Below are 27,263 nucleotides of genomic sequence, written 5' to 3'. Positions count from 1 at the left end.
TAGAGCTAGCACACAATGGGCGGGGGCGCGAGGCCAGGAGCCGTGCAAAAGTGCCGCCGCGTCACGTGGGCCGCAGAGCGCGCCGGGCCAGGAGCGGCCCAGGCCGGGCGCGGCGTACGTGCGCGCGCGCGCGCGTGCGTGCGATTTGCGATCAGGCGGCGCTGCGGACAGCCCCAGCGGCGGGGTGGGGGGAGTTATATTGCGGGGTCCTTTCTCGCTCACCCTGGTTCCTCTCGGAGCGGAGACGGCAAATGGCGGACTTCGATACCTACGACGACCGGGCCTACAGCAGCTTCGGCGGCGGCAGAGGGTAAGGCAGGCGTGCGCGAGCCCTGTCCGGGCACGGGGGGCGGGCGGAGTCGGGGGCCCCGGGGCGGCGGACCTCCCGCGCTCAACAGGGGCGGCAAGAGGTAGAAGCCGGGCTGGGTTGGCGGAGGCCTTGGAGAGGCGCTTAGGGCTGGGGCCTGGAAATGGCGCGCTCGGGGAGGGGGCGGCGGCGGTTAAGACTCCCGGGGTCTTGCTCGCGGGGCGGATCCCTTTCTCTTATCCCTGCCTCGGCCGCAAGGCCGGGGCGCAGCGGCACTGAATGCTCTGGAAGACGAGCTCCAGCTTCCAACCCCATCCCCCAGTACGGCAGAGCCAGCACGGGGCTCTGCTGCAGCGCCGGGTGGGGGCCGCGGCCTTCCCCTCTCCCGTCCCGGTCTCTGCCTCGGCCTCCTGTTGTTTACCTCGCAGCAGGCGCCCTGACCCCCTTCGCCCGCAAGCCAGCCGCCTGGATAAGATCAGGAAGCCGAGAGAGGGACGATTCCCTTCCCCTTACGTGTGAGGCAGGGTTTTGGCGGCTGGAGCCGCGGAGGGCCCGATTCACGCGGCGAGGGGGAAGATCAACCAAAACAAATGCATCATAGCATTTTAAAATTATTTTTTGGGTCATACTGTCTTAATGGCAGGTGCTACATGCTTGCTGGCAGAAAATTTTATTTTTTTCCTAGTATTTCTTTCTGACCTAGAGAAGGAATCGCATTTAGCCTCATTCAGATTCTGGTCATATACAGACTACATGAAATTGAGGCGCCTTGTTTAAAAGAAAATATCCTTGGCTAGTGAATAAAAAGTTACTATGGTATTTAATAACTCTAGGAACCTGCACTGGATTATTTTTTAATGCAAGTTACTTCATACAGAACTTAGAAGATAGGCTATGAACATCTTGCTATTTGTCAAGAACACACTTGGCTTTGTGTGCTTTTACAGAAAGGATTACTTTCCCAGGATAACACCACAATAGTACCTACTGAGGTGTCCAGTCTCCTGGGTTTCAATCCCAAAAGTATCTTTGTTTGGCGAAGAATGATCTTTTAATGCCTTGGTTTGGGAATGGCTCGAACAAAGGCTTTTTTTTGGTGCGGGAGTGTACCCAATAGCATTCATGACACTAACATGGAAGTGGAGCCACCTGTTATTACAAAGAATATTTTATTTGCTAATAAAAAAGAAACGCTGCATGGCATGTAAAATTACTGCCTTTGGGATAGGTTTCTAGACATCAAATTTGTACTTAAGTCATCTTGAAATTTAATAACTAGGATTTTTTTGTTTTGTTTTCCAACTTCCATTTAGATGTACCCAGGAAAACTACTCTACAGTAGTTCAATTTAAGGCAGTTCCTAGGAGTTTTAGTTGGTTTGGGACTACAATGAGTCATAGACTGAAGCCTGGGAATTTTTTTATATTTTTTTTAATTCTGCCTTTTCACAAATTTGCCAGCTCTTCTGGTGACTTGAGGCGTTCAAGTTAGACTTAGTGGATACCAAATTTGACTGTTGTGGAGTGCTGTGAACAACAGAAAGTAATCAAAAGTAAAATTCTCTTAAGGTGCTATTCATTTTGATGTCAAAGACAACTGAAAATGTTACCTATTTGCCCAGATGTCCTCCAAAGACTGATATGAGAGAACAGTAGCTAGCACTCTACATCTCCTAAACTTCCTAATAAAAAAAAACGTTTTTAAGTCCCTTTACTGTTAAGCACCGTCTACATCTGACCTTCTTGGAATTTTCCATTTGACTTCATATTTATGTAAAAGTACATAGGAAATATTGCTCAGATTCTTAAAAGTAGTTTTAGAAATCTTTTGATGAATTTGTGTGTTCATGTAGACAGTGTCTGGAGTGGGCCAGAAAACTTCACGGAGGACCAGACTTGTAGTGGAATGGTCTGTGCCAAAGCTTTCCTATTCCAGAATCAATGTTATTTTAATTTTGTAAGATCAGAAGTTACCAGTTATTGGAATCTCTGAAATTTAGCAAAATGGCAAGATAGCTGACCAGATATTCTTCAGGGAAGATAATTTCAATTGTTATTTGAAGTATGTTCACACCAACAAATGTCTCCCTGCTATTTACTTATGTTTAGATACAATGTTTACGCGTTATAGAAGATAGACCTCCTGTGGCAATTTCAGCCTGTATTGCTTCATTTGGTACTTTTATAAGGCACCTTCCCTCTATAGTCTAAAACACCTTAGCTTGAGAAGATTCCTCGACTCTAAACCACTTGGGTCACAGGTGAAAAGAATAGCAGGTTTGAAATGTGTAGTCATAATCTAAAAACTTGGGTTTTATAATTATACATCCCCCGTAAGTTTATTTTATAGTCAAATGTAATAACTAGTGCAGTTGTCAAGAAGCAATGTTGGACAACTGCTTTATTTTTCCAGCCTATAGAAAACTTGGTTCCAGTTCTCCCCTGCAACCAAGGAGAGAACCAGGGACTGCACTGTTGCTCAGAAAGCAAGTCAAAACAAAATTCCAAATTATCAAGAGTTGATTGTACCTGATCTTATATGTATTTCGTTTTGCAATTTGCTAAATTATCATTCTGAAGTTCTAGTTTCTCATTTGCCATTGGCAAAAAAGTGTAGAGCAATACTGATTTTATATTTCTAACTGCATTGAAGCCTTTTGAGTGTTTAATCTAAAACCGTCAATTGTGAGAATTAGGTTGGAACTTGGAGTTAGCAAGAATTGAGGTTGCTGAAATGGTACCTGCTAAAAATTGATTAAATTACAAACTTAAGTATTCTTTATCAGGTTCCAGTTAGGGGGTAGAGTTAAACTTTGAGTCTTGTAGGACTTAAGCTTGGCATCTCTGTTTAAATTTCTAAGCATATTTTAACTTAAAACAGTAAGGAAAGCAGTGTATAAAACGTAACTATTTTTGCTGATAACAGGATCAATAAAGGTATTGAAAAAGCTTATTCTAAAATCCTGTTTACCTATCAAATGGCAAGTTATTTGGTTTTTTTGTCTAACTTCACTCCCCAGTCTCCCAGCCTCCCAGTGCATGATTCCAAATCATTATCCTCTATGAAGTGTTATCACAAGTACTTAGAGGTCTCTGGGAGACAGTTCAGGCAAAAGCCCCTAGCTTTAGAATCAGGCAGAGCATAGCTTGAGTGTCGTTCAGCTCAGCCAGGTATTAGCTGTGTGATCTGGAACAAGTTCCTGTACCTCTCTGAGCCTCATTTCCCGCACATGTAAGATAGAAGCTCCTCTGTAGGGCTCTTGGGAGTATTAAATATGTCTAAAGTGTGTGGCACAGTATCTGGTACATAAAAAATGCTTAAGAATTGGTAGCTCTTGATTTATAATTTTTTTAATTCTTAAACTATTTCCCTTGGGATTAGTAGAGTAGGAAAAGTTCTGTTAACTGGAGTGAGTTTTTACTTAACTGGCTATATTTCTAAATTCCAGTAAGAAATCTGTTCAGCTAGGGTACCATAAGTATTACAAATCAATATAAGTATTGGGTAGTTGGAAAAGTCATGACATATTTTCTCTCTGTTTTTCATTGCAAAAATGCATTGTGACTTTTCCGACAACCCAATAATTCATCCTTGAACATTATTGTTTTGTTGCAGAATTTATGCTTGGAATGTTTAATATAAATGCCTGTGAGATTTCTAAAAATTTGCTTAGTATATTTTTTACATTTATATTTCTATTTGAAATTAACTTTAGTGTTCTAGGAAGATGAAATAAATTCAAAAAAATCTTCCCAGAAGCTTGGAACATAAAAAGCAGAATGTTTGGGGGGTTGTCAGCCCAAGATCAGGCTCCATCTTCCAGTTTTCCAGCTTCCCTCTTGAAACAAGTGAGAATTAGGCAAGAGAGCGTGCCCAGCCTCTGTTTTTTCATCAGTCATTTTTTTAAATTGAATGTCCTAGATCAGGGGTCGGCATAACTGCGGCTCGCGAGCCACGTGTGGCTCTTTGGGTACGTACATGTGGCTCTGAAGTAAAATTGAAAATGAAAATAAAACTTAATCATAGTTTCATTTATAAAATTTTTAAAGGATATTATTTGCATAATGGTGATTTCATTTGTTTTATGGCTCTTGAATAATTTTTAAATTTGTTGTGAGGGACAAGATTGGCTCTTCCGTCTCAAAAGTTTGCCCGACCCCTGTCCTAGATTCTTTGACGTTTCCCTATGTCACAATTTCTAAAATATTCCTTCTCGATGGGGCCCTGTGGATGTGCTCTAATGTGTTGGTACTCCATTGAAAACGTGGCACCTCCACCTAAGCGTTGTACTCCAGTACAGGGCTGTGATGGAGAGTCTGATCTCCCTTCCTCTGCACACATTCTTCTGTAGTTAAAAAGTAATCAGTTGCAGTTTTGGAGCATTTTTGAATGTCTGGCTTAGTAGAAGACAGTTGGTTTCTCATGCCTGCTTCTATATTCACTTTTCAGAGGTTTTGGTTGACATGGGTTTATGAACAAAATCCAGCCCTACACAGATAAGTAGTTGGAAAAGGGAGGAGTATTTTAATAGCCTTTTCAGGTATTGTAGATATTCTTATTTGTTGCTATACAAAACTCAACAAGTGGTAGTTTCCATCAAGGTTAGTTGCATTGTAGAATCTGAAACTTTATCAATAGACTTCATACTGTTAACATTAAAATCCTCCAATTTGTCTTACATTTTGAATGACATGATACACATTGGTCATTTGGAAAAGACCAGTTGACTGAGTTATGCAGGTCTTCCAAATGTTGACACATTTCATTCATTACACAGTATCAAAAATCATGTTTATTACTATCACCATCGATTTTAGATGGAAATTTTCAGGTATTGTGAGACTGTCAAGCTTATGTTGATGAATACATGTTTTCTAAAATTCTATTTTTTGCTTGAAAGCCTGCATTTTATCATTGGCAACAGATACTTTTAGCTGTTTTCCTTGAAGTGACAGGCTCACTTCATTTTCAAGAAAATGCCTGCCTAATATCTAAGTCTGAATAACCATAATTTGTGAGTTCTTCCAGGTAAAAATGGTGTTCCGTGAAAAGCTAGTTCAGCTTGTAACTCACTTGCATGAGTGCTTTTCCTAGCGATAACCATCGCACTTCTGTAAGCGGCAGTCCCCGTTTCGTAACATGGGATACTAAGTGGGTCGTGATTTAATAAAAATAATTTTTAGTGCTTTATCAGGGACATTCTTTATTGGAGCGAAATAAAGAATTTTTTTTTCTTTAAATACTGCAAGTGCATGGTGAAGCATGAATAATAGTACAGTTTGGCGCCCCCCCCCCTTGATTAGTGCTAAGGCTAATTGCAAGGTATGTGTAGGTCTCTGATAAAAAGGCAGATTTAACAGGGATACAACAGCTGTTAAGCCTGAGCATTGTTCAGTAGAAGAAAAGTGTCATCTGGAGGGCAGAGCTGGAACCAAAGCAAGTACATTTTAGTGCTCTTTGGAGACTGTAGAGATGTAAAAAATGGCTACTTGAACTAATTTTCTGTTAATGGAAGAACCTCAGTGTGGTCTAGATTGGGCTGGAATTTACCAGTTGCTCATTTTACGTAACACTTAAAAATGAACCTGAACGTTTTCATATATTAACACTAGAGACTAGTATATTGAACCCCCTTGTAGCCATTAACCAGTTTCGTGTGAATGTCTAGTTCAGTAGCACTAATGTTCACAATGATTACAATTCAGTAATCACAGTGTTGTGTAACCATTACCACTATCTATTTCCAGAACTGTTCATCATCCCAAACAAACTCTACCCATTAAGCTACTCTCCATTCATTTCTCAGTTAAACATTTTTGCTATTCCTATTTCATCTAAACCATTGTGGGAAGGGGATAGAATATTTTAAAGCCAATCCCAGCCATCTTATCATTCTATCTTAAAATACTAGCAATACTTGATTTATGTATTTCTAATTGGTAAGGTTTTTTTTAACCACCAGCTTTTCTGTTACACAGTCCATGTTCATTTTTTCCCAGTTGTCTCAAAGATTACTTCGTATAGTTGGCTTGTTTGAATCTGCAAAAAATATTTGATTATAGGAAACTTAAAACACAAACAAAAGCAAAGTCTAGTGTAATAACCCACCCCATGTATCCATTTACCCACATTTTTAATTTTTTTTTTTTTATACACAGATTCTTTTCTGATCATGGAAGAGCATCTTTTTTTTTTTTTTAAGATTTTTATTGGGGTATTGGGGGGAAGGGAACAGTGCTGGGGAATTAGGGGAAGGGGAACAGACAAGTTGCTGTCGTTTTGTTCTTCAGTCTAGTTGTGGAGGACGTTGCTTCACTGGCTTAAGTTGGCACCATCATTGCGCTCTTCCCGGGCGAGGCAGATCAGTCGCCGGCTTCTGGACAGCTGCTCACTGCGATTGCTGGCCGCTCATGCTGGCTACATACGGTAGCCCATGGCAACCCACTGCCACAGGGGCTGCAAGCCTACGCCGTCGCCGGCGACTCACAGCAGCCCAGCTCCAGGTTGAGCTGTTGTTCAGCATCTTAGCTGTGGAGGGCAGTATCACTGGCCCTCATATGTGGGATCTGAACCGGGGCCCTCTGGCGTCCCAAGCCAGTTCTTAACCATCGCGCCACTCGGCCGGCCCTACCCACATTTTTTAAAAGTGACCACTCTTATTTCACCTGTGCCTCCTTGCTTCACTCTCCTTCCACACACTTCTGGATTATTTTAAAGCAAATCTTAGTATCATTTCGTTTCATCTAGGAGTACTTCAGTATGAGTTTCAGAGGTAACAACTTTTAAAAATAAGACCACAGTATCATCACATCTGAAAACTAATATAACAATAACCCAGTAAATATTTATAGATTTCTCTATTTAGCTCCTATTTTGATGTGCAGCTAATTTGTTTGAATCAGGACCAGACAACTGTACACATTGCATTTGGTCATTCTGCCTACTAAATCTTTTTAATCGATAGATTCCTCTTTTTCTTGGCTATTTCTTTGTAAAGGGGGAGTGTGTAGCTTTTTACCATGTACTTTTTTTTTTTTTTTAAGATTTTATTGGGGAATTGGGGAAGGGGAACAGACAAGTTGCTGTCCTTTTTTGTTCTTCAGTCTAGTTGTGGAGGACATTGCTTCACTGGCCCATGTTGGTATTATCATTGCACTCTAACCCAGGCTGGCCATTGGACGGCAGCTCACGGCAGCCCACAAGAGCACACACCAGCTGCCGACCAGCCCCACTGCAGCCTACGCCGTCGCCTCACGGCAGCCCAGCTCCAGGTCAAGCTGTTGTTCACCATCTTAGCTATAGAGGGCACAGTGTCACTGGCCCTCATGTGGGATCCGAACCTGGGCCCTGCTGCTCAGAGCTGGCGTCCCAAGCCAACTCTTAACTAATGTGCCACTTGGCCAGCCACTCCATGTACTTTTAATAAATTTAATTGTTGTAACTATGTATGAGGTAGCTATAAATTAAAATAAATTCGATAGTGGGAAACAATTATTAGTATTAAGTATTTTTCATACATATGTGTTTTCTACACGTAATTTAGATTTTTGCTTTTTCAGATGTTAAATGAAGAAAAGGCTATGACTGAATGTACTTGAACTCTAGGTTTTAAATGGTCTATCTATGGCATTTTGTAGTTACCTAAATAATTGAAAGTTTTAAAGTAAATTATGTAGTTGCAAGTTAGTTATTTGTGGATCATATAAAATCCAACACTGAATGAAAATGAAGTTTCATTTAAAATTAATTAGAGCTGGTAGTTTGTAGAATGTTAGATCTCAAATAGTAAGCCTTCTAATTTAGAAAAAAGAACTCTTGGCCTATAGAGTTCAAAACTAATCCATAAGAATAGTTTACATCATAGCTGTAAGACAAATGTTTTTTGTAGCAGTTTTCTCAGGACCGATAAATAGATTTCAGTTTTAAGATTTTGTTTCACCTGGAAAATCTGGAACTTTTGGATTGAGTAACCTTTTTCACCCTTATGAAGTTATTTAATTAATAACCCATTTATTTGCTTTCATTAATGTGTGGGAATCCACAAAATTTTAGTACATTATGGTAAATGCCTTTTTCCTAATGAGGAAAATTCCCTAAAAGACTGTGTAAACCAGAAGTCCCCCCTTGTGTTCACTATTCACTAAAATAAGGCTTTCAGGGCCGGCCGAGTGGTGCATTGGTTAAGAGCTGGCTTGGAACACCGGAGGGCCCTGGTTCGGATCCCACATATGAGGGCCAGTGACACTGCTCTCTACAGCTAAGATGCTGAACAACAGCTCAACCTGGAGCTGGGCTGCTGTGAGTCACCGGTGATGGCGTAGGCTGCAGCCCCTGCTGCAATGGGTTGCCATGGGCTACCGTGTGTAGCCAGCAGCCAGCGTGAGCGGCCAGCAGCCACAGTGAGCGGCCGTCCAGAAGCCGGCAACTGATCTGCCTCGCCCGGGAAAAGTGCAGTGATGGTGCCAACTTGGGCCAGTGAAGCAACGTCCTCCACAACTAGACTGAAGAACAAAAGGACAGCAACTTGTCTGTTGTCCCCCTTCCCCCAATTCCCCAGCACTGTTCCCATCCCCCAATTCCCCAATAAAAATCTTTTTTAAAAAAATAAAATAGGGCTGGCCGAGTGGCTCAGTTGGTTAAGAGCTCGCTCCAGAGTTTGAGCTCTGAGCAACAGCGGTTCGAGTCCAGCCCGAGCTGAGCAGCCACTGAGCTGCCAACAGGTAGCAGGATGGCTCAGCAAAAAAAAAAAAAAAAAGAAAATAAGGCTTTCAGAGGTGGCCGGTTAGCCCAGTTGGTTAGAGCCCAGTGCTCATAATACCAAGGTTGCCGGTTCGATCCCCACATGCACCACTGAGATGCGTCCTCCACAACTAGATTGAAGACAACTGCTTGACTTAGAACTGATGGGTCCTGGAAAAACACACTGTTCCCCAATGAAAATAAATAATTAAAATAAGGCTTTCAAACTGCCTGTTGTGTCCTGTTGGTAGATGATGAAATCCTAACAAGCATTTTTAAGGATGAAGTAGAACAGAGAATAGTATACATTTTACTATGAGTTAGTGCTATTGGGCAAGCTTTTTTTTTTTATTTGTATAGGTTATATGCAGGCGTGTGTGTGTGTGTGTGTGTATATATATATGCATATATTAGGTCATGGTGTAAAATGTACTTCTTGCTGTTGGTCACAGCCCCAAACTTTTTGAAAAACACTTAAGCACTTAATTGGGGATGTCATCTAAATACATTTATTTAAATCTGTTGTATTAAAATTTTTTTCCCAAATAAGAATACCCATATTGGTGAGAGAAGTTATTTGCAGTGCTAAAGTAATAGTTGCCAGACCTGTGACTTCATTCCTTCCACCCCTGGTAAGTGTATCAGATATTGTAATAGTTCTGGAGATAAAGCAATGTATGAGACTGAGTTCCTGCCTTAGAACTACTTTGCATTTCCCTGCAAGGCCTTTTCGTATCTTACAAATGTGATTGAATTAAGAAGGTCTCATTCACAGCAGAAAAGAACTCCTTAGAAACAGGGCTTATTGAAGAATTTACCCTAAGCATTGCCCTTGCCCCCAGTGTTTACCAGAAACTTGCAGAGGCTTCCATGCACGTATTTTGTAGTAAATGACAGTTATCAAGTTGAAGGGATTTAATTTTGAATGCTGATTGAAGGCCTTGGAAAATGCATATGCTTAGAGGGAGATCTACTTGGAAATCATTGCCTTTACTCCAAGTTGCATTGGGCTAGTTTTTAAAGACCTAAGCTACAACTAAAATGTAGTGGGGCATCTTGGATGGGATCCCAGAACAGGAAAAAAAGGACACTAGACTATAAAAACTAAAGAAATCTGAATGAACTGAGCTTTAGTTAACAATGTATCAATATTGGTGCAATGATTTATAACTAGTGTATCTTACTAATGTAAGATAAGAATAGGTAGTGTGAAATGGTGTAAATGAAATAAAGGTTTGACTTTTGAGAGGTTAACCTTTTTTGATTACTGTCTAGAAACTAAATAGGTTACACATTCTGACCATTACTTTTTTCTTTTTTGTTTTAAAGCATGCTCAGTGGATTTTGGCTTTCTTGCTCACTTGTATTTTACTCTTATAAAGGTAGTCTTACTGTGATTTTATGTAGGATCTAACATAATGCCACATGCCAATGGTATGTGCTAATAAGTGTTTCTGGATGGCACATGAAAGACCAGTGTTGTTGATCAGCCTTAATGAAATTATCTGTTATACCTAGAGATAATAAAAGAACACCTAATGTTCCAAATACCAGAGAGGTTAATACTCTATAGCCTTGGTATCTTGGCATTGGTCTTGAAGTTTTAAGAGTGACGTCAACAGTGCTTAAATTGGGTATAGTTTCTAATGCACCCAGAAATCTTTATAAAATTCTTTTTCAGAAATAACTTAGCATGTGTCCTTCATTTTTCATTAACTGTTATACTTTAGAAGGAAGTCTTAAGCACGCGATTTTGTCTTTCATCTACTTACTGGATCTAATCCCAACCCTAATAATTTCTACTCTTTATATTTTGTTTATGGTTACTCTTCCTCTAGTCTATCACTCCTCCATATCTTTGCCTAGTCACGCATTATCATCTTAAGAGTTCAGTGCTCTCCCTGTCTGCCATCTGGAAAGTGGAGTCCAAGAGATTTGCTGTCTCCTGAATTTTCTGCAATCTTTTGCTTGGGATGGGATTTCTTTCTAGATGCATGAACCCGCCCCCGCCCCAGTTGAATTATCAGCTCCTTAAGGGCAAGAACTGAGTCGCAGTTCTGTACTGCACTATACCTTACAGACATTCAGATATTTAGTTGATCTGAGTGAAGAAAAGTGATTTGCCTGTAAAGGACTTTGTACTTGGAGTTGAAAGTTGGATTTCCTAATACTGAGGCTATAACATATTACCTTAAAACTGTCGTATGGGGCCTGACAATTAAGTTCGTGAACTTGCCATCGTCTACTTACATTGACGGCACTGTACAAACAGCTTGGTAAGGTTTCATAATTTTGGTATCAGTGTCTCACAGCTGTGTTCCTGTCAACTTGTGGCGATGTCTTGCTGAGTGGTGTTCATTATTGTTGTGTTTTTGTGTGCCGTCACGAGAATGTCTGAGCTTGAATTAGAGCAACGAACAAACATTAAATTTCTTATTAAACTTGGCAAGTGTAGAAGTGAAATCAGGGACATGTTAGTTCAAGTTTATGGGGATAATGCCATGAAGAAAACGGCAGTGTACAAATGGATTAAACGTTTTTCTAAGGGGAGAGAACGCATCACTGATGAAGACGTCAGGGCGGCCAGTAACGAGCAGAACTGACAAAAACATTGCAAAAATTCATCAAGTTGTGCATTGAAACCTTCGGCTGACTGTGGGAAGCATAGCAGGCCAAGTAAACATTGATAGAGAAACAGTTAGGAAAATCTCAACTGAAAATCATGGCATGAGAAAGGTGTGTGCAACAGTGGTCCCAAAGGAGCTCACCGATGGACAAAAGCAAAGGAGAGTCGAAGTTTGCCAAGACCTTTTGGAGATGCAAGATGACGTTTTGGGCTGTGTCATCACTGGTGATGAAACATGGGTGTGTCATTACAACCCTGAAACAAAGCATCGAAGTGCACAGTGGAAATTAACCAGTTCTCCATGGCCAAAAAAGTTCTGTCAGTCCAAATCAAGAGTCAAATAGATGTTGCTAACCTTTTGTGATATCAGAGGGATTATTCATTATGAATTTGTACCAACTGGGCAAACAGTTAACCAAGTTTACTATTTGGAAGTGCTTAAAAGGCCACGTGAAAAAGACGAAAACGACCTGAATTTTTCACCAGCAATTCATGGCTCTTGCATCACAACAATGTACCACCTCACACAGCACTGTCTGTGAGGGAGTTTTTAGCCAGTAAACAAATAACTGTATTGGAACACCCTCCCTACTCACCTGATCTGGCCCCCACTGACTTCTTTCTTTGCCCAAAGATAGAAGAAATATTGAAAGGAAGACATTTTGATGACATTCAGGACATCAAGGATAATACGACAATAGCTGTGATGGCCATTCCAGAAAAAGAGTTCCAAAATTACTTTGAAGTGTGGACTAGGCACTGACATCGGTGTATAGCTTCCCAAGGGGAGTGCTTCGAAGGTGACTGTAGTGATACTCAGCAGTGAGGTTTATAGCACTTTTTCTAGAATGAGTTCGTGAACTTAATTGTCAGACCTCATACACTGTTTTAAAAATCAAAGGACTGTCCCTGCAGGACAGGAAGAAGCAGCAATGAGCAGGGAGGATCATTGCTTAGTGGTGGGGATGGAATAGCCTGGGAGTTTGCAGCACAGACCTTCAAGTGCCTATTCTGAATGGGGTAGGGGTCTGCCCGGCCTGCTGCTTATATCACCTGTTTTCTGTTTTATAACCATGGCTGCCAGTCCACCTGCTTCTGCATGAACAGTATAGCCTTGAGTGTGTTTAGCCTTCCCAGCACTTCAGAATTATAACTAAACTTTTTTTTCTCTTTTATTTATTTATTTAATTTATTTATTTAAGTTTCAGGTGTACAACACAGTGCACTAATTACACTTTTTACCCCTCAAAGTGACAACCTCCCCCCCAGTATCACACATATCTATTATAAATCTATTGACTCAGCTCCCACACTATACTCCATATCCCGTGACTGTATATATTCAAATATACAATATTATACAAGATCAGTTTCAGGTGTACAGTGCAATGATCAAGCCTCTACCCCATCCATGAAGTAAACTTTTTATTAATCAGTATTTATGAAGTGTTTTTATGGTTTATTTATTTATTTATTTTATTTATTTATTTTTAGCTGAGCCATCCTGCCACCTGTTGGCAGCTCAGCTCGGGCCAGGAATCAAACCGGCAACCCTGTTGCTCAGCGTTCGCACCCTTGAGCAAGCTCTTAACCATCTGAGCCACTCAGCCAGCCTATGGTCAATTTTAAACATCTTTATAAAATAAAGATTTGGAATAGTTTTAAAACAACAGACGGGAAAACTTTGAGGTATGAGGTGATTTGGAAGAGGTCCTACACCAAGCTAAGGTGTCAAAACAGTCTTCTCTGTTTTAGGAAGTGCTTCCATGTAACACAGCTTATTTATTTAGGTAATAGTTCCCTCTAAACCTAAATTAGTTTCAAAGGTATCATAAGGATTTTAGCTCAAAGAATTTTCTGGAATTTGGTGTTTTTTTTTATTGATAATAGAAGGTATATTTTATTATATGCATATGCACACTCTAGGATTTGTCTCAAGTTGCTGGCACACTAGAAGCTTCATAAATGTTAAAGTGGATAAATTTAAATCTGCCTCAATGGCCTCAATCCCACTGCCCTGTAGTGTCTTCAGTGAACTGCTCAATGAAAAGCTAAAAACCACTTAAGTCCTTTAGAACTGACTGCATCAGATAGGTAGGGTAGTATTTAGGACTGCTTCAGTAATTCTTGAAAAAGCCTAGAGTATTAAGCCACTGGTGGTTTTGTGAGGCTAGGGTAAAAGGAGCCCGTTGATGGGTTAGCCATTTCCATCTCTAGCTCTTAAAATACTGCTTGCCTGAAATGGGATTCTTATGTCTTCCCCAAGCTAGAGCTGGCACCTTATCCTAGTGCACTGTTATTAGTGCCACATCATCTCATCAGCATTCACCTAGGCAGCAGCAGTCCCTATCAAGGCTCTTCTGACTCCCCATGCTCAAAGGCTGTCTGACCCGATCTTTTCAGTCCTCCATTGAGTACCCTCCGTAAGTTCTCATGTAAACATTTAATGTGCCCTTTCAGCAAGCTTTCCTACCTCCATTTTCCTGATTCATCAAACATACACCTGTTGAATTTACCAACTCTTCATCTTCCCCTTAACTTTTTTTTTTTTTTTTAAGATTTTATTGGGGAATGGGGGAGGAACAGTGTTGGGGAATCGGGGAAGGGGAACAGACAAGTTGCTGTCCTTTGTTCTTCAGTCTAGTGGAGGACGTCGCTTCATTAGCCCATGTTGGTATTATCATTGCTTCTCCTGGGTGAGGCAGTTGCTCGCAGGCCATTGTACTGCGGCTCACGGCAGCTCACACCGGTTGCCGGCCACTCACAGTAGCTCATGGCAGCCCACTGCAGCAGGGGCTGCAGCCAATGCCATCGCTGGTCACTCGTGGCAGCCCAGCTCCAGGTCAAGCTGTTGTTCACCATCTTAGCTGTAGAGGGCGCAGCGTCACCGGCTCTCATGTGGGACCTGAACCAGGGTCTTGCTGCTCAGAGCTGGTATCCCAAGCCAACTCTTAACCAATGCGCCACTCGGCCGGCCCTCACCTTACATTTTTAAAATATCATTATAGCTCTTTGCTTTTTTTACATATGCAGCAGGTCCTCCACGTCATTTCATTCAACATGGTTTGATGTAACTAATGAAATGCTATAGGAACTTAACTCTTGTTTCTATTAGTCTGCGGTAAAATTGGTTTCATTATATATTGTTTTGTAAAGTTGCAGAACCTGTTGATGATGTTAATTTGAGAATTTACTGTATATGTACATATATACATAAACATTCACTCATGTATGCACATATAGTTGTGTTTTATATGTACTACTCAGTTGTGCGCTGCTTGAGGGCCGGGACTGTTTTCCATCAGATATATGTTTATACTGTATTTTATATATTCAGTATGTAGTCCCAAAGAGTATCTTATTAAAAATAATTTAGATTTTATGGTTATAGAGATAATAATAGCGTTGTGCACTAGCAGTAGTGTTGAAATGCATTGAAATGCAAAATAAGTCACATTGCTAAACTTTGGGAGAGGGGGACGTGAGATGCAATTCACTTACAAACCTATTTTTCTGGTGTTCTTAGAACAGAATGTAGAATAATACTTCCTATTGGGTAGTAGCAGAATTTTGAATTATTAAACTTCAAAAATTTAGCCAACTAAGGATTACATCATGGCTTGGGTTTTAGAAAAATGTCTTCAAGAATGACATATATTACCAGATATTTACCTGGGATTTATTTCAAGGCAGATGTGGAGTTTTTCATATTTCTAGCAACATATGGAAATCAAGTTGCTTTCCAAGACATTAAATTACTATTCCCGTTGCATAAAGGATGACTTTGAGCAGATCTTTGATTGTTGTGAGGAAATTGGTTTTAAATATCTCTTTAAAAATAAACAATACCTCCCTTTTTACTTTTTTCCTCCTGTATTCTGCAAACATTTGATTTTGAAAATTTTTCAAATCTATAGTAAAGTTCAAAGAATGATACAATGGACTCTGATAGATTATTCACAAGTTTCACATTTTATGTACATACACACCATGCTTACAATATCCTTTATGCTGAACCCTTTGAAAATAAATGATGGCTGTCTTTTTTTTTTTTTTTTAAGAAGAGAAAATGACCAAATTTAATTACATTATATGCATGGGTAAATGTTGGCTCTCTTGCCACTTCACTCCTAAATACTTTGTTTCTCTTGAGAAAAAGGGCATTCTACTAACTGCAGTACCAAGTATCTTTTAAGAAATTTAACTTTGATACAGTATCTATAACGCCATATTCAAATTTCTTCATCTGCTTTTTCTTTTATAGCTGTTTGTTCCAGAATCCAAGATCATACATAGCATTGGTTGTCATATTTCATTAGTTTCCCAGCCTTTTTTGCCTTTCATGATTTTGACAGATTTGAAGAATCCATGCCAATAGAAAAGGCATATAATGTAAGCTTGTCCCATTATTAGCAATTACCTGGTTATGGTGGTGACTGCCAGATTTTTCCATTTGAGAAGGAAATCTCCCCCCCCCCTTGAGATTAATAATCTATAGAGTGATAATTCGAGACCGTGTAAGTATCTTGCTCCCTCAAAACCAGTTTATCAGTACTTTGTGCCTCCATTGATGAGCCTGGTCTGAATCGGTTATTACTGTGTTGGTGGTTTTAGAGTAGTGATTTTCTAATTACGTGATTCCTTCTGTGTTTATTAGCTCGCATTCTTATTGATGTAAAGAAGAGGTCCCCCTCCATTCATTCCTTAATTTATTTTAATAGACTACATTTTAGTGCAGTTTTAGGTTCGTGGCAAAATTGAACAGAAATTACAGAGTTCCTGTATACCTCTTGCCCTGCTTGTTACAATCCATGAACCTCTACACTGATAACATCATTAACACCCAAAGTCCAGTTACATTAGGGTTCACTGTTGGTGTTGTACATTCTATAGGTTTGGACAAATGTATAATGGCCCCACTAATTTTTTAATTGTCAATAAAACATTTTTAACCTCAGGTTGTAGGTGGCGGTGATAATGGTATTTGTTACTCTATACATGTATACACAGTGTCGGGCAGTGTAGGAAGCACCTTATAGTTGTTTTTCAGTAACTCAAGGTGTTTGTTAATATTAACCCAATTTCACAAATAAAGCTTAGAGAAGCTGCATAACTCCTCAAGATCATATGGCTAGTAAGTGGCAGAGCTGGGATTTAAACTGCTACCTCTACGAAATAGCGATGATGATGCCGTAGAATCAAGGTTCCTTTTTTGCCGGTTCCTTCTTTGCCACTTTTTAACTCAGTAACCAAGGATAGGTCAGCCACTCTTGTTACATCTGAGGAAATGGTATTGAGGTTTACATGGATTAGTAATACGCACTGTGTGTCTGAGGACCCATTGAAGTAATTCATGGGGAGTGGAGAGTAATAGTACTTGCTGCACAAAATCTAAAATTTTTATTAGAGTGTGGTTATCCATAACCAGACAGTAGCAAGAAACAATTGTTAGCGCATTAAAACCTCAGGAGCGGGGCCCCCGGTTGAGTGGCGCGTTGGTTAGGAGTTGGCTTGGGACACCAGCTCTGAGCAGCAGGACCCTGGTTCGGTTCCCACACATGAGGGCCAGTGGCGCTGCACCCTCTACAGCTAAGATGGTGAACAACAGCTCTACCTGGAGCTGGGCTGCCGCGAGTCGCAGGTGACGGCGTAGGCTGCAGTGTGGCTGGCCAGCAGCAGGCGTGAGCTTTCGTGAGATGCCGTGAGCAGCTGTCCAATGGCTGGCAAGCAACTGCCTCACCCGGGAAGAGAGCGATGATAATACCAACATGGGCCAGTGAAGTGACATCCTCCACAACTAGACTGAAGAACAAAAGGACAGCAACTTGTCTGTTCCCCTACCCCGATTCCCCAATAAAATCTTTAAAGAAAACAAAAAACCTCAGGAGCTTTGGTAACCCCTCCCGAATGCAATGCAGTGAGACTGGACAGTCCGTTCATGTTTTGGTATTGCGTGTGAAGGCAGTTAGGTTTTAGGATATAAACGCTTTGCAGATGCTAATTCTAAGTGAATACAAGAGAGCCCTAGGAGGACATATAATTTCCAGGTGATGTTGTGTGTTACAATGGAGCGTTTCACCTGGATGGTGTGGCTGAGTGGGGGACATTTTCATTGTCCCTGATGTGGGACAGGAAACGCATGGGCCAACTTGAATCCTGTCTGTTTCCCCTCCTAGGTCCCGTGGCAGTGCTGGTGGCCATGGTTCCCGTGGCCAGAAGGAGCTGCCCACAGAGCCCCCTTACACAGCATATGTAGGAAATCTACCTTTTAATACAGTTCAGGGCGACATAGATGCTATCTTTAAGGATCTCAGCATAAGGAGTGTACGGCTAGTCAGAGACAAAGACACAGACAAATTTAAAGGTGAGTTTGGGGAGAATTCCTATTGTACATTATTATGGGGGGGTGGGGGGAGGCAGTCCTAAACCAAAATGTATTAGTGAACCAGAGGGCTCTGATTTTGAACGTGTTTTAAATATTTGCCTAGTCCAAGTAGCTGAAATAAATAGAGCACTTGAACCCATGGGCCTTTCCCCCTTTACTTGGGGGAAAATATTATACATAATCTAGTTTGTAGAAATAGGGGGCATACACCCAAGTAAATCTGTTGTTTGCTTGACCTATATAGAAATCTTGTCTGCTAGTAAAGGAGTTACCTGGGAGAGAAGTAAACAGATTAAACCGAGGACTTTTCAGATGCCTTTCACCTTAGCCAACTTGTACATTTTTCTTGGTAGTTTTCCTGTAATTTAGTTATTTATTATAAAATCCAAAAGATAACATAAATAAGTGTTGTCACTATATTTTTGTGACTTCAGAGCATGTATGTGTTTGGGAGAGGGTTGGCTCAAATTTCAGATAAAGTTAGTGTCTATAGATTAGTATCTTACAGGCACTTGAGCAAAGAAGGAATAAGAATGAAGAATCAAATGACATTATCGTCTAGCTTTCAAGGTGGCCTGAAGGGAAATGTGCCCAGTAGTTAAGTGCATGATGCAAGGTACACGGGCATTTGGTTTACATTATTTATCCAGAAGTACATCCATGAAAAGTAGAGTGACTATGGTGTCGTACAGTGGGGAAGTATACAAGAAGCCAAGGTGTTGCTTATCTGAGTGGGTATATGTATAGGTCATATTTTTATCTTTTTGAAAGCTTTTTTACTTTAGAACCTGAAGCCTTGTTATAGTACGTGATCAAATAATGAAAACAACATATCAGTTGAGCTTGTAAAAGCAATCCCACCCATTTTGTCTGGTAACAGGCATTAGGAATTCAAACTTAAGGTAAAAATGTGTGGGTTGAAGCCAACCTTTGGGCTGAATCAGTAGTAGCAGATCTTAGACTTTGTCTCATAGAGGATCCTCTTCAGTTTCAGCAGCTCTAGGTTGTGAGATGTGTTACTGGGCTGTTGTTGCCTCTGAACTTGGGAATAGTTTTTATCTAAACATCAAATCCACGGGGGCTGGAGGGGTGGGGGAATGGATGCTCTCCAGCCAAGCGGTAGTAAGTGCTTACTGAGCATGTGGGGGACAGGAAAGGTTTGGCCCCAAGCCTTCAGAGCACTTGTGGTCTAGTGGGCTTTGAAGGCAAAGTGTAACCATCACACAGGATGAGGATACTCTGGCAGGGGTGGGTGTTAGAGGGTGCAGTGTGAGCATGTTAGGGCAGGGATGTAGACTTAACCCAGATGTAGACTCCAGAAGGCAAAGAAGGGGCATAGACAAGAGTGTTGCAAATAGAGGGAAAAGCTTATTCAGTGGTTTTTATACCAGCTACCTGAGTAGTAAAAGGCACCTTCAACCTCCTCCTTGAAAGCATGTTTGGTATCAAATTTGAAATCTGTCTTAAAACCCCAATTAGGTTATATTAAAGCCATTCAGAAGTCAGAAGCAACAACTCTGCAGTGAGTGATCCAAGAAAGGCTTTAATATTATGGTTGAAACAAGAAGAAAGCTTTATAAAAACACAGCTGCTATTTCAGTGCCTGTTTGATCAGCACTTTCTGATAGAATATAACTGAGGAGGAGGAATACCAACTAGGTTCTACTTACTGAAAAGTAAACATGCCCTTTCTGGCTTTGCTAGTCCACAGTCATCCTGATGCAGCAAAGTGGTAGTTGTGATATGGGGAAGCAGTATGAAGAGGGGCCCCACCCCATGTATGTACCCCAGAATTCCTCGAAGAAATAGAGTTTGTTTTCTTTTGCAGGATTCTGCTATGTAGAATTTGATGAGGTGGATTCCCTTAAGGAAGCCTTGACATATGATGGTGCAGTAAGTATCTTCAGGTTTTCTGTCATGTTAGCAGTTGAGATTTTTTTCTTGTAATATTTAACACTGTTTTCCCCTTGTCATTAGCTGTTGGGTGATCGGTCACTTCGTGTGGACATTGCAGAAGGCAGAAAACAAGATAAAGGTGGCTTTGGATTCAGGAAAGGTGGACCAGAGGACAGAGGTGATTGGTTCTTCTAAAACTGAACACAAACTTGCAGTATGCCTATTGGTTACAACCGTGGAAGGTTACTAATAGAGCTCCGTGTCATAGGTCTGTGGGAGCTTGTAAAAACATGGAAAGTCTTAGAGTGGACGGTGCTTCTGCAAGCCTGGGTGTTTTTTGGGTTATTTTTTGGTTACTGGGTTTTTATTTTTCCCGTTGGCAACAAAAACTCTTTAATTTCATTGACCTTCGCATCCCATGAGTTGTACATCGTCCCGATGAATTTTTCCATGTTTGTGCAGCAGGGTAACGATCCAACCTCAACTTTATCTTTTTTGTGTGTCCTCAGGAATGGGTGGCCCTCGAGAATCTAGAGGTGGCTGGGAGTCCCGGGATGACTTCAATTCCGGTATCAGTATTTACAGTCTCACCTCTTAACCCTGCCTGCGGCCTGGCTGCTGGTGTACGTTTCTGGGCGTAGCCGGCCTGGCCCAACTACTGTAGTTTCTTTCACAAATGAAGCTTTCCTGAAAGGTACCCAGGCGTGCAGTGAGCCTGTGTTAGGACCTAACTGTGTGGGGTAGGGCTTGAAAGGTTCCACGCTGAGTGAGTCAGCCTGATCCACCTTATCTTGTTACCTTTCCTTAGCCTGCCCTTCATTCCCACCCATGCCTTTGTCTCCTGCAGCAGCCTTCCTCAGGGTTTAGCCCAAAGAAACTCCTTGGTGGTTCTTGTGTGTATGGCACAAATAGAAGTGCTGTTACTTCTAGAAATAGTACGGAGGCTCTAGAAACCTACAGAAAGCCTTATAACTGTGGTTCCTAGTGGCTCCCTGTTAGATGGTAAGAATCCTGGTACCTACTTTTTCCGGAACGCCTATCCCTTAAGTGGTAGGCACTGTCCACTTGACCATTCTTTTTCTTACCTTACCAAGGCAGACCAGTAGGCGCCGCCTCGGCTCAACTCGAGGTCATTTTGCATGCCAAGCCTCAGCTTTGAAAGCGCTCCTAAACATTTCTTCATCTCTTTACTTTTTTTTTATTATAAAAGTAATTCATATATGTAGTAAAAATATAGAAAATGTAAAATAAGTCTGTTTCCTATAAACTTGAGGTTATTTCTGCACTCTCTTAATATAAGATGAGAACACACCCACCCACCCCCTCATCGAAACAAAACTCAGTATAAAGTAATTGGTAAGTATGGGGAAACGTGCAGGGTGTCTTGTGAGTCTTAAGATTTTTTAAATGTATTTCCAGAACTGCTTTAGCTAAACAGATGACTGTGTATATCTATTGAATAATTTAATTTTTAAAAGTCCTTTAGCCAATCAGAAATGAGCTTATTCATAAAAGTACAGTATAATCCAGTAAACCTGTAATTTTATGTATAAGTTAGTCTCTGATTGAAATATGCAACAAAGGTCTTCTCAAAGCCAATTCAGGTGCAGCAGTTAGTGGCTCGATGAGTGGTGGTCTTTGACCTGACCTGCCAGGTGTGCATTTCCTGGTTACCATGGAAATAGCACAGTGAGCTCGTAGCTCTGGAACTGTGGAAGTTAAGTAACTACAGTAATATCTTGGTTTGCGAGCATAACTCGTTACGGAAACAAACTACTCGTATTGCAAGACATCACTCGTTTACCACGTTAAAATGTATTAGAAATGTTTGCTCGTCTTGCAGAACACTTGCAAACCGCGTTACTCACAATCCAAGGTTTTACCGTAAAGCCTTTCTACTGTTGGCTTAGTTTGTGCTTTTACTCTCTGAAGCAGAGACATACCGTGAACATAGCCAGAGAAACTACCGTGCCACTACCAATCTTGGTGAAGTGCACACACGGTGGAGTAATGCCTAAGGACATATTTGTAAAAGTAGATCTTCTTTTACTCTTTAAAAGAATGATGCTATTTTTTTTAATGATACCTGCTCATTGTAAAAGAAAAATATCAAGCATTATCAAAAAATACAAAGAAAACAAAAATTTTGAAAGTGCTACTACCAGAAATAGCCAGTGTGTTAAACTAAGCTTTGTAAAGAAAACTCAGAACATCCTCATGAGTGGTGTGCCTCCTAGAAATCTGTCATCAAACTTCATTAAAAGGTATTTGTTAATGTCAGCCTTGCCTTTCTCTCCTAATCTTCCAATTGCTAGTATTGTCGGATATTTTGAAATGAAGCTGTCACTGATATTAATGTACACTGGTTTTTTTTCCTCTACTGCACTTTGTCTCATACATCTGGACAAAGCAGCAGTGTGTTTATCGGCCTTGTCAGTGTGGGTGTGAGCTGGTTTGCTTTATGCTAAACACTGGTAGCAAAAATTACTTAATCTCATTAAGGGAAAGTAAATTTACTTCCATGCTCACGTGGAAAGGTACGCTTCACAGTTTAGATAATTTGGGGAAAGTGTCAGGTTAAAAAACTTGGTGAAGAACCTTATATTTGACTGTATGCATCCCAATGTGTTTTCCCCAAAATCAGTGTATTTGGTCTTCATTTCATTGCTTGTTTTATTAAAATTGATATTGTTCAAATCAGTCTCTGAACTGGGTGGGTTTCATTCAGGTAACTTGGTCTTTTTACAAAATCCTCACCATCCATAGAGAACAGGAAAAGTTCCACCATTGCAGATAGAGTTGATTCTCCTGTAAGCGGTAGTTGGGTTCCATAGAATCACCTCAAAAGTCAAGTTAAATACTGAACCACTGCTCCCCAGGGAAATAACAAGGTCAGGTTCCTGCTTGTCAGCTGCTCAATACGTACACTTATCTAATGTGTTTCTGTTTAAAGAGACCTCATTTCATATATATTGTTGATTTATTAACATTGAATTCACAACCAACAGCACTACTGTAACTCTCCCTGAATGAAGCTTTTCTACTGTGTATGTATTTTCTCCCTAAGACACATCACAGCTTTCTTGCACTTAGGGACACTAGACAGCTCTGTTTGGGGGTCATTTTCAAGAGAAAGCCCCAACCAAAAGTACAAGAGCAAATAACCTTGCACTAAATTGATCGTGAAAAGGATCTATTTACAGTATGAGCTGAAACAGGAAGGCCGAGTATTGCCTTGTTTTACCTCTGCTGAGAACATGGGTGTCAGGTGACTCAAATCTCTCACTGCTGTATACATTGTCTGAACGACAGCACAACGCTGCAAGTGTTGATTGGGGTTATAAGTTAGTTTTAGCAAGTAGATGAATTTGCAGATACGAAATCTCTGAATAAGGGGGATCATATAGAAGAAGACGCCTCGGGCTCAGGCTTCATCTCATAGATCTGGTCCCTTAAAACTTTGAACAATGGTACCATCCCTGGAGTGAGTAAAAGTAGTCACCTTTGGGAGCTTAAACAGAGGGGGCAAGCTCATTGGTTTAATTATAATCTTGTTTCCGAAATTTTTACTAGAAGTTAACTCTAATTTCAATAGGCCATATTATTAAAAGTTTAACTTAAACTCCTATAACTGAAAGACTTTGACTTAAATATAAAACTAAAAGCCTAAGGGTCCTATAGTCTGTTGAGAAAATACTCTTTTTTTCTACACACTGATGAGAATTGTAATCTCTTAACATTTCTAAATGAGATGCATTTTACTTCTGTTGGTAATTGTTTTAGCAGATACACAAATGAATGGGGAAAACCCCTTTGCAGCCAGAGGAGGTGAGGCCCGGATCGGGTGTGAGTTGCTCTCCTCTCTTCAGCTTGCCCCCCTTAGGGAGTGGGCCTTACTTGGATAACTGCTTTGTTTACCACACAGGTGCTTTGCTTTTAGAATGATCCACACTGAAACGCAGCAGGAACAGGAAAATGGGGAGTGTCACCCAGAGGTGACTTAGTCTTTTTATTTTGTCTTTGTATCTAGTTTTTTTCTTGTGATTTTGCATTCTAAATTGTAATTTCAAAATTTCAGGTTTATCTTTTTAATAACTATAGAATTTATATTAGAAAACAGAATAAAATGTGTTGTGAGGAGTTTTGTATTGTTTTAAGCCATGTTAGAATATAGCCTCATGGTGTTTTTCCACTTATTCTGCAAGCTAAGAATTTAAACAGCTTATTTTATTTTTCTCTCCTAAGACTCTTTTTTTATTTAAAAATTCTGTTAGTATTGAAATTACCCAGCAGATTGACATTTGGACTCATTTTCAATGCTGTATTTTGGAAAAACTTCAGATGCTGGACAAACTAAAGAATTTAAAATTTAAAGTCAAACAATTCACCAAGCTATGTAATCAGCTTTGAAACCGTAGTTTAAAAAGTAATTTGGTGTCATCTTCCTTCTTCAGGCTTCAGGGATGACTTCTTAGGAGGCAGGGGAGGGAGTCGCCCTGGTGAACGGCGAACGGGCCCCCCAATGGGGAGTCGTTTCAGAGATGGCCCTCCCCTTCGAGGGCCCAATATGGATTTCAGAGAACCAACAGAAGGTATGGTGACAACTTGTAAATGGAGGGCGCCTTTCCATGATACTTTGTCTGCACCCCATGGACATTGGCCTATTTAGGCCGCGCACAGACTGTAGACCACCCTTAGTCTTAAATAGTAAGTTTATTGTTAAATAGTAAGCATATCTAGGGATGGAATAGTTCTACACGGCTGTTAATTTTTAGAAAGTGGGCTGGGCTGTAGAGATCAGCATCAGTTTGGTCATTTTGCCCGATGGAGAATGGGATCCATTTTTTATAACTCATGTTTTTTCCCCACCAGAGGAAAGAGCACAGAGACCACGGCTTCAGCTTAAACCTCGAACAGTTGCAACGCCCCTCAACCAAGTAGCCAATCCCAACTCTGCTATCTTCGGAGGAGCCCGGCCCAGAGAGGAAGTGGTTCAAAAGGAGCAGGAATGAGCCTGCGGTTGAGAGGGAATAGGGCACGGGTGGGGGGGAGTTAGAGCGAGACCGCAGCCTGGCTAGCCGGCCCGGCAGTCCTGCAGTTACCATTCCTGCGCCTGACCTTTGTCCTCCTTTCTTACAAAGGAAACAGAGCTTGTGAGTGCATGTCAGCCGTTAACAAGTGGTTTTTAGTACATTCTTGGCTTTGCTGTGTCTAGTGCCTGATTTGTGCTTTTTTTTTCCCCCTGCAACTTCCCCCACTTTCCTTCTGTCCTTTTTTCCTTCTTGCTCCTTGTTTCCTTCCAGCACATGAGTTTCTCTAGAGGGACAAAGGCAGCCGCCATGTGGGAGCTCTTTAGGTTGAGGTGCTGCTTCATCTTTTTCCTTTGCTTTCTCTCTTCACTTCAGACACACTGGCCAGACCCCGGTGGTTCCTTTGATTTTTCTCAGTGCTTCTCTTCTGACCTGCATGTTGAGTTCTGTATTGCTGTGGCTTCCACAAAAAGAAACAGAAAAGAAGTCACAAATTGGATAGCATCTTGTTTTTATTCAGCTGTGATCAACGTACAGAATTTGAGGCAGCTTGTTTTCAAAACAAGGGTAACAAATTTCTGTTGATCCTCGCAAACTCCTTCCCATCCCTATTTATAGGTAGCCCTGTCTCTGCTACCCCCTCCCCAAGTGGATTACGCAAGCAGAATAGGCTCAAATTTCAGACGGTGAAACCTAAAAGAGTCATGTGAAATGGTGGTGGGGAGTTCACCTAGAAGATCAGTTAAATGCACTACTGTGTTCACACATTTTCTTACTGCTTTTTCGATACCATGTCTAAACTGGTTTCTTCCGTTCCCTGGCTGTATCAGAGGCTCCTCTGTCCAGCTGGATGTAATGAGCTGCCTGCCGCAGGTTTCCCTTCCGCTGGGCACAGGTGCTTTGGGGCAGTGCGGTGGTGGTGGTAGAGCTTTGCTGGGCTCACTTTATAGTGTTGACATAGCTTGATCCAAATTCCTGTCGTCTCTCCCTTGTTGATTTGTTCCCTGGTATAAGTAACAATGAAATACTGTGCTTCCCACCATCCCTTAATTTTATAATGAAAATGGGCCTAGAATCTGGCACTTTATTGTTTCACTTGATGAATTGAGAATTTTACTATGCAGAGCTGTCAGAAACCTTAAAATAACTGGTAGGTGGCTGTAAGTTACTAGGTCTCATCTTTGGGGCAAAATTTATTCTTCCCACGTACAGTGTTTAGCATTTACCTAGGGCTAGGGGCTAGGCAGTAGCTTTTGAGCTTGAATAACTATGTGTGAACAAATTTAATTCTTTAGCACCCGAGTCCCAGTCCGTCCCATTGGGAGCATTCGGGGTCAGCTAGCAGCTAGAGACCCTCACCAGCATGACCCATGGAGGGCTGAGGGGTAGCCGGGCCTCCGCAGCGCAGTGTGCTTAGGTAGTAGTCCGTCACTAGCTGGCGTCCTTGGCTTCTCTTCCTCTGTCTTTGTTACAAGGTCTCAGCAATTTACAGAACTCTCCCTTCTTTCCTTCCACCTGTCATCTTTGCTTCTGAAATAAGAACCATTTGTGTAACACCAATACTTAACTTAAGAAAGACATGCATTATGTGGTTGTAATCAAACCTGATGCTTTCAGATGACCTACTTACATCTTCAATGTGGAAAAGATTAAGAACAAAACAAATTCATCTAAACTGGGCAATCCGGTTGACTTTTAAATGTAAGAATGGAATTCCAAACACTTAACACATTCAGCTATATGACAGAAAGTAAATCTATGGATATGGTATTTTGTGAATGATCTTTTAAATAAAAGAAAACCTTACGTAATATTTAATGCTTGTCTTTATTTTTGAGTTCTTTATAGCTACTCATGAAATTAACAATTTTAGGTTTGGGAAGCAGCATCCATATTTAGTAGAGTGTACTCTTAATTTGAGTGAAAAGCATCTTGCTTTTGGAAGTTAAAGGATTAGTGAAATTAGTAGAAATAGGATGCCAGCTTCCTTCCCTCTCCCATTTCCGAAAAATGTAACTTTCCTAACACAGAAACCTTACCTATGGTATGGCTGTAGCTTTTGGTTGAGTAAAGGGACTTTGTTCCCAGTATGGAAGAAATCAAGTATTTGCATAATTTGCACCTGCTTTTCTTTTTTCTTTTTTTCTTTTTTTTTTTTTTAAGATTTTATTGGGGAATTGGGGGAGGAGAACAGCGCTGGGGAATCGGAAGGGGAACAGACAAGTTGCTGCTGTTTTGTTCTTCAGTCTAGTTGTGGAGGACGTTGCTTCACTGGCCCAT

At 40.9% G+C, this 27,263-nt stretch overlaps 1 protein-coding gene across 3 annotated transcripts; it reads left to right on the top strand.

Annotated features, from left to right (window-relative positions):
* Positions 1-26,801, top strand: EIF4H (eukaryotic translation initiation factor 4H). Of its 3 annotated transcripts, XM_019646923.1 has the most exons (7): positions 204-310; positions 17,849-18,036; positions 19,886-19,950; positions 20,035-20,131; positions 20,463-20,522; positions 24,408-24,545; positions 24,826-26,801. In XM_019646923.1, exons 1-7 carry the CDS (start codon positions 252-254, stop codon positions 24,963-24,965), a joined length of 747 nt encoding a protein of 248 aa, XP_019502468.1. In that variant the 5' UTR covers positions 204-251; the 3' UTR covers positions 24,966-26,801. The 3 variants fall into 3 exon arrangements, with proteins under 3 accessions (XP_019502470.1, XP_019502469.1, XP_019502468.1); XM_019646925.1 differs by lacking the exon at positions 17,849-18,036 and having other exon boundaries at positions 1-310; XM_019646924.1 differs by lacking the exon at positions 20,463-20,522 and having other exon boundaries at positions 148-310.
* The last annotated feature ends 462 nt before the right edge of the window (positions 26,802-27,263 follow it).

Source organism: Hipposideros armiger, unplaced genomic scaffold, assembly GCF_001890085.2.
Source record: "Hipposideros armiger isolate ML-2016 unplaced genomic scaffold, ASM189008v1 scaffold_107, whole genome shotgun sequence".
In the NCBI taxonomy this organism is placed as follows: Eukaryota; Metazoa; Chordata; class Mammalia; order Chiroptera; family Hipposideridae; genus Hipposideros; species Hipposideros armiger.
Note: the sequence above shows the minus strand (reverse complement) of the source record. Positions and strands in the feature narration are given on the sequence as shown.

Bases quoted from the DNA above. Each gene is read 5' to 3' on its own strand.
- EIF4H (XM_019646925.1), top strand. From the start codon at position 16: ATGGGCGGGGGCGCGAGGCCAGGAGCCGTGCAAAAGTGCCGCCGCGTC. The intron at 20,132-20,462 runs GTGATTGGTTCT...GTGTGTCCTCAG, and splicing joins AGGTGGACCAGAGGACAGAG to GAATGGGTGGCCCTCGAGAA. The intron at 24,546-24,825 runs GTATGGTGACAA...TTTCCCCACCAG, and splicing joins TTTCAGAGAACCAACAGAAG to AGGAAAGAGCACAGAGACCA.